The 17,176-nt window shown below is 36.1% G+C and overlaps 1 protein-coding gene across 1 annotated transcript in view; it reads left to right on the top strand.

Annotated features, from left to right (window-relative positions):
• Window positions 1-17,176, top strand: part of LOC124778016 (prominin-like protein) — a 519,332-nt gene that overhangs the window by 405,761 nt on the left and 96,395 nt on the right. Inside the window, 4 exon segments of the mRNA XM_047253593.1 lie at window positions 4,676-4,777; window positions 4,875-5,102; window positions 6,398-6,556; window positions 6,719-6,840. Coding sequence (XP_047109549.1) covers window positions 4,676-4,777; window positions 4,875-5,102; window positions 6,398-6,556; window positions 6,719-6,840 — 611 coding nt within the window.

The following is a 17,176-nucleotide window of genomic DNA, read 5'->3' on the forward strand; positions in this document are numbered from 1 at the left end:
CTGTCAGCTCAAGAGAAAAAGTGTTCCAGTACGTGTTAATCGTTATCACATTACTTCAATTGTTTCTACTGGCGCAAGATTGTGACTCAGTTATACTTTGGCTTCCAGAAAGGCTTCTCCTCTGTACATGCCATTCAGTCTCAGACTGATGAGTGTCACCATATCCACGGAAGTGTGTGTTTGTGTGTACGCGTAGTTGTGCGTGTGAATGTGTGTACTTTTGGTAAATTCTGAGGTGACATGAACAGAAGGCCTATAAGATACAACTTTTTTAGTTGTTTGGTGACTGAATAACTTTTTTAAGCATGTACTGTCACTTGTTGGAAGGTCCCCTGTACCCTCACTGCGAGAAATATTTGTTATGTTTGTCAATTTTCATTATAAACAGGTTTGTGTGAATGGGTATGATTTACATGTACAAAGCCAGTAATTTAATTTTCTGCACAATATATTTACGCTTTGCACCCACAAATGACTGAACAAGAATTTATGGGATACATTCAAATGATTTTTATTTAATGGTTGTCATCACACCTTTTCAGTAAAATAGAATGCAAATAGTCACTAAAATTTGACAATATCATTTCTTCTATGCATACCTTTAAGGGAACTTTCATGTTCAACTTTGTACCTCTGATGATACGTCAGCTTAATTAGATACATATTGATTGCATCTGGAACAACTTAATCCACAGCAATATAATAATCAGTTTCAAATGATGAAAAGAAGAACTAGTCTATTCAGTGCATAATTCAATAAAAATATTTAATGCTTGTTTTAACTTTTGCTTAGCCACTCGTGGTGTCTTCATGTCCCCCTGTGGACAGAGCTACCCCTGGAGATTGTGAACCCCAGCAGTAAACCACTGCTTTGGTTTGCTGAATGAAAGTATTACAGACTGGTTTCACTTAGAAGAATGTGAATGTGTAGCTCAGTCAGCTAAAATGCTAAAGAGTGGTTTCACATGAAAAAACAAATACACGGTTCAACTGATAGAAAACTACAGACAAGTTTCACTTGAAAAGAAAGAATGAATAATTCAGTTAGTATGCAAAACTACAATGGACTTTGTCAAACTTTCATTTGAAAATCTTGAGTGAACCAACCGAAACCTAAAACTAAAACCGACTGAATTGATTGATTTTCATTTGGTTGCTCCTGAATACTAGTTTCACTCAAATGAATTTGACTGATAAGTAAAACTAAAACCAAATGAGTTGATATTTTTCAAACAACTGACTGAATTGATTATTATCATTTCATTGTTCCCACTTCTAGTATGTTACCTGCCACTCTTGTTGCACCCCTCCATCTTTTACTTTCTCCATTGTGAGAAGGTATGATATTTGTGACCCCACTGACATATTTTACATCGCGCAGAATTACCACAGTAATGTGTTGGTTAGTTCCGTGGATGACATTGCACAACAAAACATAATGAAATGGAACTAATCACTTTACAAAGTGTTAATATAATGGTTGCCCGCTGAACATTTACAGATGAGTACACATAATCAAGAAAAAAACTTGTTTAATGACACAAGTACGTTGTAACACATGCTAAATAAACAACTAGTTCATAAATATTCTTCTGTATAATAGGAAATATTGCCCAGAATTAATCTGAAAGCAATCTGCCAGTTATTTTATGTAAAATGATTGGGTAAGTGATCAGAGATTTTGACAGGATCATTATTCATCCATTTCTAACCTAAAGACAGTTTTAATGAAATTTAATAAAGGGATTCTTTTTTGTATTGTAATTATCAGTGTCAATGTTCCTTCTGAACTGTAATGATATTTCATAAGGGAAAATATGAAGTGTCATTAAAATACCTAAGTGCGTAAACAGTTGTCCATGAGATATCGAGCGTGAGCATCAAGGGCACCCATGCTCAGGGGCAAAGGGACCATGAAACCCCTCCTGACTCTAGCATTCAGGGAAAGGAGAAAATATAAGGTACTCAGGTGTTTTTATTTCATGAAAATGATTTAAAAGTTGGTATTACTTAGCTTTTTACCAAGGTCAGAACTGGACTTTTTTTGGCTGCTTAAAAAGTTGCCCTTTGTTTTCCAAAATGCTAAAAATATTCTATACTCCTTGGCCTAGTACCCCACTCCTGTATGAATCCTCATCAGTCTGTAAGGTCAAAAATTTATGCCTTGATTACCAATTCCTGCCTATTCTTCGAGTTTATCACTGCTTTTGTACATCTTTATGTTCGGAATAGTGTGTGTTGTTTTTTCTTAAAGCTGAGAGATCGTGTCAGACATCCGGTCAGTTACCTACTATTCACATTATTTACTATTTACTCTGTTGCTGTGCATGTACTAGGAATCATTATAATACTTATCACCCGCAAAAATGATTTATTCTGCCTCATTTGGTGATCTGAAAAAATTACGTACCCGGCTCGATTTGTATTAAAGGGGAAGATGATTAACATATATGAGAAACAGCAGAGGCCCAGCATTAAACCTTACAGAATTCTATAAAGTGAAGGAAACCATTGTGGACAGCTCGTGAGATCCAACCACTGACAGCCGAAGGTGTGTGGAAGGAGACAGGGCCTCGAAGACAAGACACATTTATCAGGCTTTCAACTGACCAGAAGAACCTGGTGTAAACTGAACAGAATCTGAGGTGGACATGGAACTACTACGTCCTTCTTGCACAAGTGGGGGCTCTCAGATAACTGATTGTGTGCTGTTAATCTTCAGAGTCACTATTGACCACACTGTAGAGGAACGTCACAAGAGATGTTTCAGTGAAGACTGGAACCATATCCAACAACAGTGGAATGGAGAGACACTGTTGAAGTCACTCTATAAGACCAATTGAGACCGGAGATCTTGGATATCCCTTTTGTACTTCATTGTGTAAATATTGCTGTAAATTATGTGTGTATATGATAAGTAGTAGTAGTGACGACGACGACGACGACGATGATGATGATGATGATGATGATGATGACATATTATTATTCTCATCATCATCATCATCATCATCATCATTAAGCTCAGATTTAGAAAGAATCTCTCGTATTAGCCTTGACTTGCCCTTTTCTTGTATAATTTCCTGCAAATGATGGACAAGGGGTGGCAAATTAAAGCCATTCTTCTAGATTTCCAGAAAGCATTTGACACTATCCCCCACTGTAGATTGTTAATGAAGGTCTGAGCTTACAGAATAGGTTTTCAGATATGGGAGTGGTGTGAAGACTCCATTAAGTAATGGAACACAGTATGTTGTCCTGCATGGGAAATATTCATCAGAAACAAGGGTATCATCAGGAGTGCCCCAGAGATATGTGGGAGGATTGCTCTCGTTTTCTGTACACTCGAACTACCTGATGGATAGGTTTAGCAGCAATCTGTTGACTGTTTGCTGATGATGCTGTAGTGTCTGGCAATGTGTCATTGTTGACTGACTGTAGGAAGATATGGGATAACTTAGGCAGAGTTTGTATTTGTTATGAGGAATTGCAGCTTGCTCTAAAGGTAGAAAAATGTAAGTGATTACAGATGAATGAGAAAAACAGGCCTGTAATGTTTGAATACAGTATTAGTAGCATGCTGCTTGGTATGTCATATCGATTAAGTATCTGGGCATAACGTTACAAAATTATACGAAATGGGATGAGCACGTAAGGCCAATAGAAGGAAAGACAAATGACTGACTTCGGATTATTGTGAGAATTTTTGGCAAGAATTGCTCATCTATAACAGAGACCATGCTTGTGTGACCCATTCTTGAGTACTGATAGAGTTCTTGGGATCCTCACTAGGTCAGGTGAAAGGAAAACATTGATACATTGATGCAATTAAGAGGCATGTGATTTCGATCGGCACATGAGTGTTACAGAAACTATCGATGAACTCAGATGGGAATTCCTGGAGGGAAGGCTACAAACTTCTCACAAAACACAGTTGAGAATGTTCATAGAAACATCATTTGCAGTTCACTGCAGAATGATTCTAATGCCACCAATTTACATCTCACGTACCAACCATGAAGACAAGATAGGTTTGGATGGAGACATATAGACAACTATTTATCCTTTGCTCGATCTACAAATGGAACAGGAAAGGGTATGATTAGTACTGGGACAAGGTATCTGACTGGAACAAGTATATATAGCAGTTCTGAAAAAATATGTAGGGATTATGTTCATATTATTAATGATTAAAGTCCAAGTACATGTTAACGACAGGAATGTTGTTGATACAAGTATTTGTCAGAGTTTGATAGTCTTCATTGAGGCACTATGTAAAAAAACGTAATGTGTAGTTTTACCACCTATTTTTTTCTTATTTAAGTAAGATGTTTGGTATAGCTTATATTCACTGAGCAACAAAGTTGATTTTCTTCTCAAAGGGAATCTGTTATGCTGCTTGTTTCATTTTCTGTTTGTCTGTTAAAATGACATATTTAAGTTTAAAAGGTGATCTTCTTGCTTTTTAAACTTTATCAATTTTTAATTGGAAATTCATTACATGTTAATTTAGAGGATTTTAAATTGTGTTCCTTGGCCATTAATAACACATTCTCTAGGAGGTAAAAGAAATTGGAATTTGGTTAAATTCTTGTTTTACTCTTCTTAAATAAAAATTGGCACAATTTACCTAGATGCTTTAATTTCATGTTTCTGTTTTCACTCCATCACATCAAAGCTGAGCGCCCAGATTGTTGCAGCAAATGTTACGAAATTGGCAAAGACACTGAATGACACTGCAGATGATCTCTCAAGGAACCCTGGTGGTGATATAACAAAAGTGAGTTGTACGCTGTAGAGTCACTGGAAAAATATATTTTACTAAATATAAGGATTTCTATATGTGTTTTTTTTTTTTTTTTTTTCTCGTGAATCAGATTCAGGATTCACTGAGGAAACATTCTGCCCAACTTGTGATTCTCCAGACAACAACTATAGATCCAATGACTGCCCAAGTAAATTATCTCATTGCCACAACTACTTCACTTCAGGAACACCTTAAATTTAATCATAATTCGTTATCTGATGCCATTGATTCTCTTCTTAAAGAAATTGATGAAGCACAGATATATCTGGAAACTAATGCAACACAGAAGATTCAAGAGGTGAGTTGACATAAACTTGAACTAGTATTCGTGTGATTTGAGGAGTCATGCACTTTAAATATAAGTTTTGTGTGTGTGTGTGTGTGTGTGTGTGTGTGTGTGTGTGTGTGTGTGGGCGCACGCGCGCGCATCTCGTGAGTGTAGAGTGTGTGTGTGAGTGTGTGTGTGTGTGTGTGTGTGTGTGTGTGTGTGTAATGATGAGGTTTGAGGGTTGTATTAAAATTTTTGTGTTTTGTTCTGACATCCCACTACAGGCATATTCAACAACAGCTGTCTTAAAGGTGGTACAAGGTTGGTTCCTTTGAAATTGTCAAAATTGATTGACTTCAAATAGTGTTTGTTCACATTAACATTTTAATTATCTGGTGCTAATTTATATTTTAAAGAACAGCCCTATCTTCAAGATAAATCTTCCCACAAATGCCTGTTTGTTATGTTGTCATATACCTTGTTTGTCAAAAACATTGAAGTTTTTTCATTCCGTCACATTCACACAGCAAAAATGAGTTGCATAAGTGGCGCATTTGGTTTAAATCTATAATTCACAAGACATCCAAAATAGACTATTATGGTTTTAATTCATTGATGGTATGTGTTACTCATATTGCCTTCAATAGTGGAATGGTGAATCTCTGCTACTAATTATGAAACACTTCATTATCTTGCCAAAATTATAACTCTGTATTGCCCGTTTTCTATGTCCACAATGAATGAACCAAAACCAATTTGCTTACAAAGTTTCATTGTATTGATTGCTGTTTCACATCCAGGGAGATTAAGTTTCTTGTGTTATTATTTTGTTACTATTTCAGTGAATTGGATGACTATTATCATGGGGCTAATTGCTTTCTTTTCAGGTAACAATGTATTTGTTGCAATTTCTGTTAGAGATTTTTGAAATATTTTTTGATTAATTTCCACTTTGGAGCTTCACTGATTTGATCTAGTGAAGTACCACAGTGCTGAGATATTGAACTTGTAATTAGGAGGATAGCAGTTCGTATCCCTGAGCAGCCATGTAGATTTAATTTTTCCATGATTGAGGTTCTCCATTACTAGTGGCTACATAGTTGATGGCTCATTAAACCTTGATCTCTGTTCCTTTCCTTCTTCCACTGATTTAACAGACTGCTTATGAATATTTCTTGTTGTTGGATATTCTTTATACACAGTTAATACTCTGAATGCTCTTCCATACCTGAATATGTAGTGAGACGGTTATTCTGTGTGAAGTTGGCATGTTTTTAGTATAGTGTGCTGCTTTTGCTACAATACATGAAATGCATTTCTTACAGCTAACGGAAAGTTTGATAAATGAATTTGTGACTTATATTAAGAGCTATGAGACGCGTGTTGTGCAGTTCACTGTCAATGATCTTGGACGATGTGGGCCAGTAAGCAAGGCCTATAATGCAACAGTAGTGGCGACATGTGATGAAATCCTTAAACCATTTGTGAGTAGATATTGCCTCTTAATTAATTACTGTGTTTTTTAGCAAGAATTAATATTTCATTTTCTAAGACATAAAGACATCTTATTGAGTATAGTTTTCATCAAAATAACTCTTAAACAAACACTATTAATTTTTTTTCTGGCACTTTTCTTTTTTACAAAGAATGGGTTCTGGGCAAGCATTGGATGGTGCCTACTGCTGTTCATTCCAGCCATTGTAATCAGTTTGAAGCTGACTGGTCTATATCATAAGTTGGATCCATATCAAGGACCTCTTGCAGAATCGTAAGTGTTACATTCATAATATTAAAAATCTGATATCATTGATACATGTGCACTTTACATTGTAATGTGCTTCAAGAATCTTGCAAGTTTCTCACCATGAGAATGGCTGAAGGGTTTTCAGTCAAAATATTGGTACAGGAATTAATAATATCCTGGGTGCCCTCCCGAAATGTCATGGAATCCTGAAAATCAGTTGTATTTCCAGGTTCGAAAGATTAGTTTCATACACATTATAAATACTAATTTGTTACATTGGAATAATTTGCTTTCAGATTAATTGTCTCCAACCTTGGGTGAACTAGCACACAATTTTTGTAGAGAGCTGTTGTCTGAGAATGACTTTTTTTTAAATCAAAATCATTACAAGACATGTGTCTTGTTGTTGTGGAGTTATTCTTTGCCCTTCTGCAAATTCCACATCTAGCTTTTTCCTTAATTGGTTGCTCTTGTGTGTGCACCTCTTGAACTTTGTAACAACACAAATACATGCTAAAATCATTTGGTAATCTTGATATCACAGATCTTTTGATAAGACATTGTTTCACAAGTTGAAAAGAAAGGTTCTTTTGAAAAACTCAACATGCATTGATAACAGCTACGTTCAACAGTGTGTACCATATAGCCATCACCCATCTTCTTATCATTCATATCACTGAATATTTATTGCACATTTGGTCAACAGCATCAACCCTGCTCTTTGCTTTACTAAAATCGTAGTGTAATATGAGGTATTTTAGTAACCTCATCTACTGTTCCTTCATTGTGCCTTTTAGAAATGACTATAACAGATTTGTTGCATTTAGCTTCATACAATACCCTAGTAAAGGATTTCTGGTATCTTAAAACTCCTGTGAACTGATTTCTGTGTTCTTATTGGGCAGTAACTCAAGTGGAATTTCTTTTTTATCCTTTCTTAGAGTGCTGCACAAGTGATTTTGTTTTGCAGCAGATAGAGCATGAGCAGATAGCTATTACACCAGGTATCTATTGTCACATTGTCATTTGTGCTTTTTATTGGTTCAGTTAGCCTACACATAATATCAGCTGGCTTATTAGAAACACAAAATTGTCCTTCTGATGGTTTGGCCCAATACACTTACAATAAACCAGATTAGAATGACTTAGCATTGTGCAGAGCATATTTAGCTGGTGTTTTGAGGATGTATTTTATGAGGCCACAGAACTTTTAAATGCTGCTAATTTCTTGTCAGTAGTAACAAATTCTCCAAGATTGTAACTATTCACACAATTTTTCATAGCTGCGCATAGGAATATGAAGCTTTCTTTTCCTGTGTTTGGGTGGATGTGTAGATGGATGACATTTAATATTGAAATTGTTTATGGGAATGAAGGTACAAATGGGTCATTTGATACATATGCTAAAAATTTTCCTTTATCATCCCATTATGACATTACAGGGTGTATACGGCCCGGGACAACCGGGAGATCCGGGAAAAACCCGGGATTTTTTTAGAATTCTGGGAATTTTTCATTGTTTTTGTTTTCAGTTAAATTTTTGTAGTTTTGTCTTGTAAGAACCAATACTCTAACAAAGGATGTTACTGTATCCTGCTACTGCAGAATAATACTGCAGCAATAAAACACGAACGAGAGAAAAAGCGAAAATAAAACTTAAATTGCAAAGGAAATGTGCAATATACAGCAACAAAACACAGTGCTCATACAAGCGTCTGCCAACAGCAAAATATGTCAAAGGCTTTAGGAAGACTATGCAATTCTTCGTAACAACAAATTGCCTCCGATGAGCGTGACATCACAATTGTTTAAATTAGGTTCAGTTTAGCAGTTACGAGCAGGATCATTCGCATGTGCAGTTGAGTAATACCTTCTCCCGCTTCTGGCTACAGAAATGTGGCTGTTGACTGTGTAAGCAGTCGCAGCAAGCAACTAGATGATACCGGGAAAAATTTTACTGGAGTGCCCAAGCTGCCAGATTCAAGCATGCGAAGCAGGCCCAGATCAAGGAGGGGGAGGGCGAATTGATATTTTTTAGGGGGGAAAAACCTTGTTTCACAAAGCGACTAGCATCCAGCGCGCGTTAGTCTATCGATTATTCATATGATTTTGAAAATCATCCCTGTCGGTTTTTGATCATTATTGAACACATTCTAAGTTGATTTCTGAATGAATCGTAAGTTGATCTGTGAATGCGTGCATAGTTCACGTGATGTCTCCGTCAGGGGAATCCTCGTCGCATGTAGAAACAAACTTTTGTACAGACAAAAGGGGCTCTACGAGCTGAGCGGAGTTAATGCCGAACGGATGAATGCCAACCACTGTCTGATTGTGTGGTTGATTGGGTTTGCGAATGATGAGCGTTGTTATAATTACTAGCGAAAACCATAGATTCAGACTACAGGAGTCAAAATAAACAAATAACAGGTAAGAAGATAACGTACTACCTTCTTGGTGTATCCAAGAAAATGAAATTTTGACAGAAAATTTTTGGCCAGATCGCTGTACTAGTAAGGGCCAGTTGTACAGTCCCCGGCTAGCAGCTGCTTTAAGTTATATTCTGAAAGAAGTGTGGAAATCGCGTTGTACAAACGTGTAACAACGCCTACCCGGAGAATAACCGCGGAGAACTAAATCGGTGATTCTAGCAGAGTTAGTGAAGTTAACCTATGAATAAGCTTTGACATTGGCAGGAATAGTTATAGAATTAGTGATAACAAGACTGTTTGTTAGAACGAGGAAGGAGAAGAAACGGGGACATCACACAAATTATGAAACAATATGACGATTCCAAGTTTGTATAAAAATTTCGTACTACTACTACTCGATCTCATGCTTGAGAAACTGGAACGTATGAATGAAGTGTGAAACTATTTCCTAACGTAAAGCTTTTTGCTTGTAGTAGGCCTAATAAGCATTTGATATTGGTGCTTTGTGAATTATATTCTGTCGTTAGAAAAAAGCCCGTTTGTGCCAAAACAGTCTTGTTTATTTGGTGTGTGTACAATTATTGTAGCATTAGGAAGGCCTATTTTTTTATCTAGCAGACAGTGACAAAGTAGATGTAATCAGATTGGGAAACCACACCAGTCTTGGGTGCTATTGTGTTACCAGCTTTTTCAGTATTAGACATTGAATTTTCGATTTTTCATGTAGCAAAACGTTTGACGAACTTTGATAAGGTAATAGATTCTTTCGCAGAAAGGAAAGCACGCCATGTAAAACTAGCAATATCAGAGAGAATAAAATTCTAGGAGCTAAGGATTGAAGAAATGTGTATTGTCTTGCTTGTCTCATGTCTTTACTGGGTTTATGTATCCTATATTTAATTTTATGTCAAACACAACAGCAAGTTGTTAACTGATAGGCAATAAAGAGTGCAAATTTTCTGAAGAGTACTTTTTTTTTTTTTTTTTAATGGGGGCGGGGGGGGGGGGGGGGGGGGGGGAGACAGGGGGTCAAAACGGCTGACTGTAAGCAGGAGTGGCACCACAGGACATTTTAATTTCCACTGTCCACAATATGCTTTGATGGCATCCATTACAAAATATACACATTTCAATTCCACAGAGCGAAATACAGTGACATGCGATAGAAGAATGCTGTGTGAGGAGCCGAGGCACTGCACTTTGGCACACTTACGACCAAATAACATGTCTTACATTTCCTCCAACGTGTATGTTTCAAGCATCAGACACTTCAGAAAGATGTGCGCTAAAAATGAACATATTTTTGAAAATTAGATTTTTTTTAAAATTTTTGACGACTTACCTCAAACGATCGAGGGAGTGGCGGGGTATTGCCCCGGTTTGGAAATATCATAGATAAGGGGCTGATGTGCAGAGCAGTCTGAGTTATAGTGGGGAAAGTGGATAGTCACCACGTGACCCGTATTTACATTTAGTGATTTTGCTGTTTCCTCTTCGTTTACTGCTCTCACGTCAAATGAAAACAAAACAGATTTCTGTGGCCGGGAGCTATCAACTTAATTAAAATACATTCAAATAATTACGGGAGTCTAAAATGTGTTATTAGTTACAGGTTTTATTTTATTTCCACCTTTCTGACAGTCAAGCGTTAATTGCCTTGCAGAACAATGATGATATTTTTGTCGGTTTGCTAAAGAAATTTTCTTTTATTAATCTTTTCTGCTGAGGCAGACAATATATTTGAAATGTTTTCAACTTCTAGCACTCATGGCATTATGCCATAGTAAAGAACCAAACATGAGATAGCACATTACTGGTACTCCAAGAAAATTTACAGCTCGAAAACCACATTGAATAGCTTAATATCAGGTCGTGGCCTACTTCACTGGAAATCTGGACATACGAATGTGCACTTTAAATGTGCACTTTTTACTATGGATCAGAAATTCCGATGCATTTGTTTCTAATGTTTTACACATACCAACTTACGGTCTCCCTACGACATGGTAGCTGCGCAAGTGCGGTGATGCCTGTCATCTGGCGCTCTCTGGCAATTGCAGAAATGAACCTGTTTCTACCAGGTCATGGGAAAATATTCCGAATGGTGGTTTGAAAAGCGTTACCATCAAAATAAATTTCCTTTTACGCAAGTTGAAATATGTGCGAGAATGTAAGATTAATTTCTTAAATCACAGAGCGTTTGACTGTCATTTAAAAATCAGCTCATTGATGATGAGCCATTTAGATGAATTTCGAGCCCAGAAGATCAGACATTTATGTCGTTATTAAAAATGTCACTGGGACGTTTGTGTGATATATCTTAAATTGTAATAGGCGCATAAAAGACCAACATCATATGTGAAAGCGTAGCTTCTCTTGCACCTTATTAATCTTATAGACCAATATTATATGTGAAAGCTTTGCGTTTCATGTAGCGGCACTATGTATATTAATTTAAACTATTAACTTTTCCTGTTTGTGTCCTCGTGCTACTTAACATTGATGTTGCTATAGGCTGACCACATCACGTGCTCTAAGCTCTGAATACCCGCTGTCATGGGCTGGCGAGATCACATGCCATGAGCTATCACTGGCAATCTCGATTTCAATGCTTCGGAAAGTAACATGCGGTGTTTGGTGGAATTCGAATTTATACTTTCATAATACGAAAATATGCAGCACATCAAAGATTTTTCCAAAACGTGTTTTTTTCCCCTGTGTTTCGCTTTCTAAAGTGCCGGAAAATTCTACACCTGTGTATAAAACCATATTCATTCAAAGGACTGATAAGTTATACAGTTCTGAGAGAAAGTATACTGTCAGTTAATAGGGAAAAAGTATGTTGTCACCCGGGACAAAGTGTACTTTTAACCGGGAAATCCGGGAGAAATCCGGGAATTTTTTTCCTTGTCCATGTATACACCCTGTATTAGTGATGAGTTTGTTATCCTTGACCAATTTCTAATTAAAAATGGATTGGTATAATCCAGTACTTTCATCTGTTTGGCTCACATCCTTAACCTAACACCAAATAACAAAAATAACTCATTAAAATTTGTTATAGGCAATGCATCACTTTTAGTTAGGTACAACAAAGCAGTCTTACATCTACGACACCTGTGTAATCAGACACTGTTAATAGTACAGAACATAAACTCTGTATTACACCTAACACCATCCAAAAATTTTGCTTCTTTAACACTATATAACAGTGAACATGTGATTTAGTACTGGCAGCTCTCCAAAACGGTATTCATTAACATTCTAGAAATCCCAAACAGTATTGGCACAGTGTACTTTGCCATCAATGGATTCACTTATCTACTCTGTTTCATATTTCGTATCTGTAGTTACTTTATCATCAAATCTAATACACCAGAGAAGCAATAAAAATATCTTGTAATTCATGCAGGATCTCAAAACAATCATTCTTGTTCCATCATTTGACCAAAAGTGCATTGGATTTGTGTGGTTTCCACCTTTGAAGCGAATCAAATAAAGAATGCCTAATACTGCACAAATTTCATTTCTATCTGTCAACATAACTTCCCTATCTATGGAGCGGTTTCCTTCTTACCTTTTTCTGTGAATGTATACATTTATAACATGAACAGTTACACCTATCATATCAACACTTATGATTTTATGGAACGATTCAGTTTCCTCTACAATACCTCATGCTACCATATCAGGACCGGGAAAGATCTTGATAACATTTTGTGCTGGTACATGAATTGTCTTTCTATATTCATCCATTTTGTTTGTTTGTCCCCATCAATAAATATATTTTATTCAGTATCAATGGAAGGTAATGTTTCATCATATTTAATTTCAAAATCACTATCATGATAACAAAGTAAAATTACTTCATGCTCTCAGTTAGAAAACAAATAGTCAGTATCTCTGCAGTCTTCTTCTGGAAGCAGCTCTAAAAGAGTCTGCCCTAATTCCTCACCTGTCAAGTATCTTTTGGTCCTAAAACTAGAGTTACAAACTATTGTTAGCAGCTAATGAAATATAACAATAGCGGTCTGTGAAATATACTGCTTTTTTAGCACACCACTTTGTGTAATTATACAAGAGATAGTGTTGACAATTTGAAATGGTATTTACATGACCAGGTGCCACTGCTGCAGTTATAGGAATAACTTGTTATTGCACTTGTCATGCTGATGCTGCATTCACTCTGACACAACTAAACGTAAGCCAAACAGTGACTAGAAAGGTATCAACAATTAGATTTCTATAAGGCTTGGCATTTTTCTTGTAGAGGGCAAGGGTGGTTCCAGCGTATAAAATACACTGTTGTGCCTGCACTAGGTTTAACTCATATACATCAATAATATCAACTTTCATTGTGAGTGATGGCAAGAGCTCAAAAGATTGTGTGATACTGTTTTCTGTTAGTATGTGTTTCTATGCACTATGTATTGCTCAGCCATTGGTGACTGGTTGCCATTCCCTTATTTTACGTATTTTCCATCCAGGAATTTTCATTACTGTTATAACAGCAACTCAAGTATTTCAGATGCTTTAAGTAAATGTTGCCTTCTTTTAATTTCCATCTACTATGCACACACCTTGACAAATTGATTATTTTGGTCTTTAATAGAGGATAATTAGTTTTCTGTACAGGCTAATGAATTGACAATTGTGTGGATTTGTTATGAAATGGCTGCAAGATAATTATCTGCCAAGTCTTCTTGTGTATTACATTAATTATTGCTACTCATTGAAATATCGTTTTTAAGCTCTGCAGCAGATTGTACCTTACCGTGAAGAAATTAGAATACAGAACACTGTGACAGTGAATAAATTTAGTGCAGACTGATGAAATTCAGTTTGGAACAGTAGTTCCTTTCCTACAACACCTTTATATTTTGATCTTGCTCTTCACTTTCATCTTCCTTTCTATTTCTTCTGGGGATTAAGGAATTATTGAAAAAACGTTTAGAACCAACCATTCATTTTATAAATAGTTTAAAACTAGTTTGCCTATCAGTCACATTTGAATTATTATTTTCTACTCAGTTGGTAAATAATGTTAGTCTCACATCACATATTTTGTCTTTGTGTATCACAGTTAATATAATTCATTTTTGCTCAGTTGTTTTTAGAAGCACAATGATCATTCACATTTGTTATTGGAGCTTGTGATTAAATACTTTTTGATTGGCACCAGCAACCATACCCCTGATTCTTTAAAGAATCAAACTCTAATGTATATCACTGGATGATTATCTGAGTAATTGGCTCAACAGAAGTTATCCTGCGTAAAGACACATACACAATATCTATCTTGAATACTTATTATTTTAAACCTTTAATGTAAGATTGTATCTCACAGTGAGTAGGTTATGTCATAATGTTAAATTTTTAAATTTGGTCAAAACTTATATGACACACACAAAATTAAATTTTTATTGCCTCTTCAAGCTATTAAATAGGTAACCTGCAACTGGGGATGGGTGACTATTTTAGTGTTTAGTAATATAGATGTCCACTGCAGTTTTGTTTACTGCTACTTAAGTGTTTTGTAGTCGTCATGTTCTTGAGTATTCATACCTTTTCATGCCATTTCTTTGTTGGCTCTTTGTTCTTGAAATAGAGATGTTTTATAGCTTCTGGAAGCTTTTGGTCATTGTGCAATATTAATAGTGACACAGTAATGGTGAGAAATTCTGCACAGTATTATTTTAAATAATTCATTGTTGGTATTTATTTAACTCTGAATGACTCTAGTAATACTCAACACAGAAATATGGGAAATAGGAAACAGTATAAAAAAGTTCTTATAAGAGATATTAAATACTTTATTTTTATTATTTTGTTTTGTTAGGGTTTTGTGTGGTTCTCACTAAGCAAGTCAGATTTTTTCCTTTATTAACTCCTCATTCATAAAATGATGTAGAATTATCGCCAGAATTATTCCAAGATTTTGTTTTAGAAAGTTTTCTAATGATTTTAGTTCTGGTTTTCTATTCAAAACTTTCATTATAAATGTGTTTCAACTACTTTACAACCATTGAAATAGTATTTTAGAGTCTTAAAGGAAGAGGAGGGAAACCCACCTCTCGACATGTATTTGAATATTACCACTGTTATCATCCTAATTCACACACACACACACACACACACACACACACACACACACACACACACCCTTAAGGTTAGGAGAGAGGTGGGGGGGGTATTTATTTATGTATTTATTTATTTATTCTTCGCAACTATAGCCTGTTATTGGAAAAACTGAAATAGGCCATACAATTCACATTTTCACAGATCGTACTTATTTTCTTTCTTTTCTGTAGGCTAAATAAGCAAACTAACTGCCATTAGTACCTGTGTGGCACCATTCTATGCCAACCTATTTATGGGCCATCCTGAGCAATCCTTCCTATTCAATCGGCACCTAAAAGCCCTTTAGTGATTCAGATTCGTTGATGACTTACCATTATCTGGACTAGTGGCAAGGACAGCCTTTGCTCTTTCTTCCATAAACTCTATACCTCTTCCCAAATCCACTTCACTTGGTGACCTTCAACTCACCCAGCCACCTGTGTAAATGTTTATCTCCACATTGTTGGTGACTCCATTAGTATGTCTGTCCATATCAAATTCCCCTGTGATTGACCTGGGTACAAGACCTGTCCCATACAACCACCCACATTTGGTTACCGCAGTCCAGTCACAGTCATTTCCAACACATTAAAAGGCAGGGCCACGCATGAAAGCAGCCATGTAATAAATCAGTTATATTGCTATTACTGTACAGATTTATTTGTGGGCATGACAAGTAACCAAATGTCTACTCGCATGAATGGCTACAGTCCAACTATTGCAAACCACAAACTTGACCATCTGGTTGCTGAATACGCTGCACACTACAACACAAATGACTTCAGCATTTGTTTCACTATGCAGGCCACTCTGATACACCTTTCCAGGTCAAGTTTCACTGAACTAATCAGATGAGAATTGTCTCTCCTGCATATCCTACGTTCTCGCAATACCCCTGGCCCAGATCTCCACTAACCTGTTCCCATTGTCTCGCCTTATCTTTTCCCTTCCATCCTCTATCCACACTACTCCTTCCCAATTGTACACTGCCTTCTCCCACCAGTCATTATACAATTATGAGCACAAAGTTATTAATCCACAGCACATTGTAATATAAAAACTGCACTCCATGACAATATTAGTTGTAAAAATGATACATACCAAGATATGAGAGCTGATGGAAAAAAATTTGAGGCACACACTATGTCACTCGTAAAAATCTACAATGATAAGACAGTAGTGCCAAGTGATTAACATCATCAGTACACAAGAGAAATAAGTGATGCTACCAAAATTAAAATTAATATTACACACACCAGATGGCATTCAAACCAGTGGCACTGCTTTATGCACATGAACTTTTTTTCCCAAATGTATCATAACTATTACCAAAGAAACCAAGGAAACTTATACAAAATACCAGTAGCATAAAACATGTATCAGAATAATTGTTAAAGCGTTATTATGTAAGCAACCATAAGGTGGGGAGAAACCCACTTTCAGAGCATAAAATACGAATATGTTTTGTATAGATAGTAGAAAACATGAATTTCCTGCAACATAAATGAACACAGCCATATACTGCTTTCGCATATGCACAGGGATGTTTTGAGGCTACCTGACTGAAGCAGCACACACATTCAAAGTTGATTAAAGTGAAAGGACATTATAGCAAAATGATGGACTTACAAACTAAATGAAATAATAATGACAAAAAGTACAATAAAAAATGCCAAGTAAAAGAGAGAGTAGGATGGTCGTTTTATTAAAAAATAATATAATATGAGGATCGTTCCAAAAGTAATGCCTCCTATTTTTATTCATGAAAACTGCAGGAAATACATAAATCACAACAGCACAGCTAAATAGAG

The sequence above is a fragment of the Schistocerca piceifrons genome, chromosome 2, assembly GCF_021461385.2.
Source record: "Schistocerca piceifrons isolate TAMUIC-IGC-003096 chromosome 2, iqSchPice1.1, whole genome shotgun sequence".
Lineage (NCBI taxonomy): Eukaryota > Metazoa > Arthropoda > Insecta > Orthoptera > Acrididae > Schistocerca > Schistocerca piceifrons.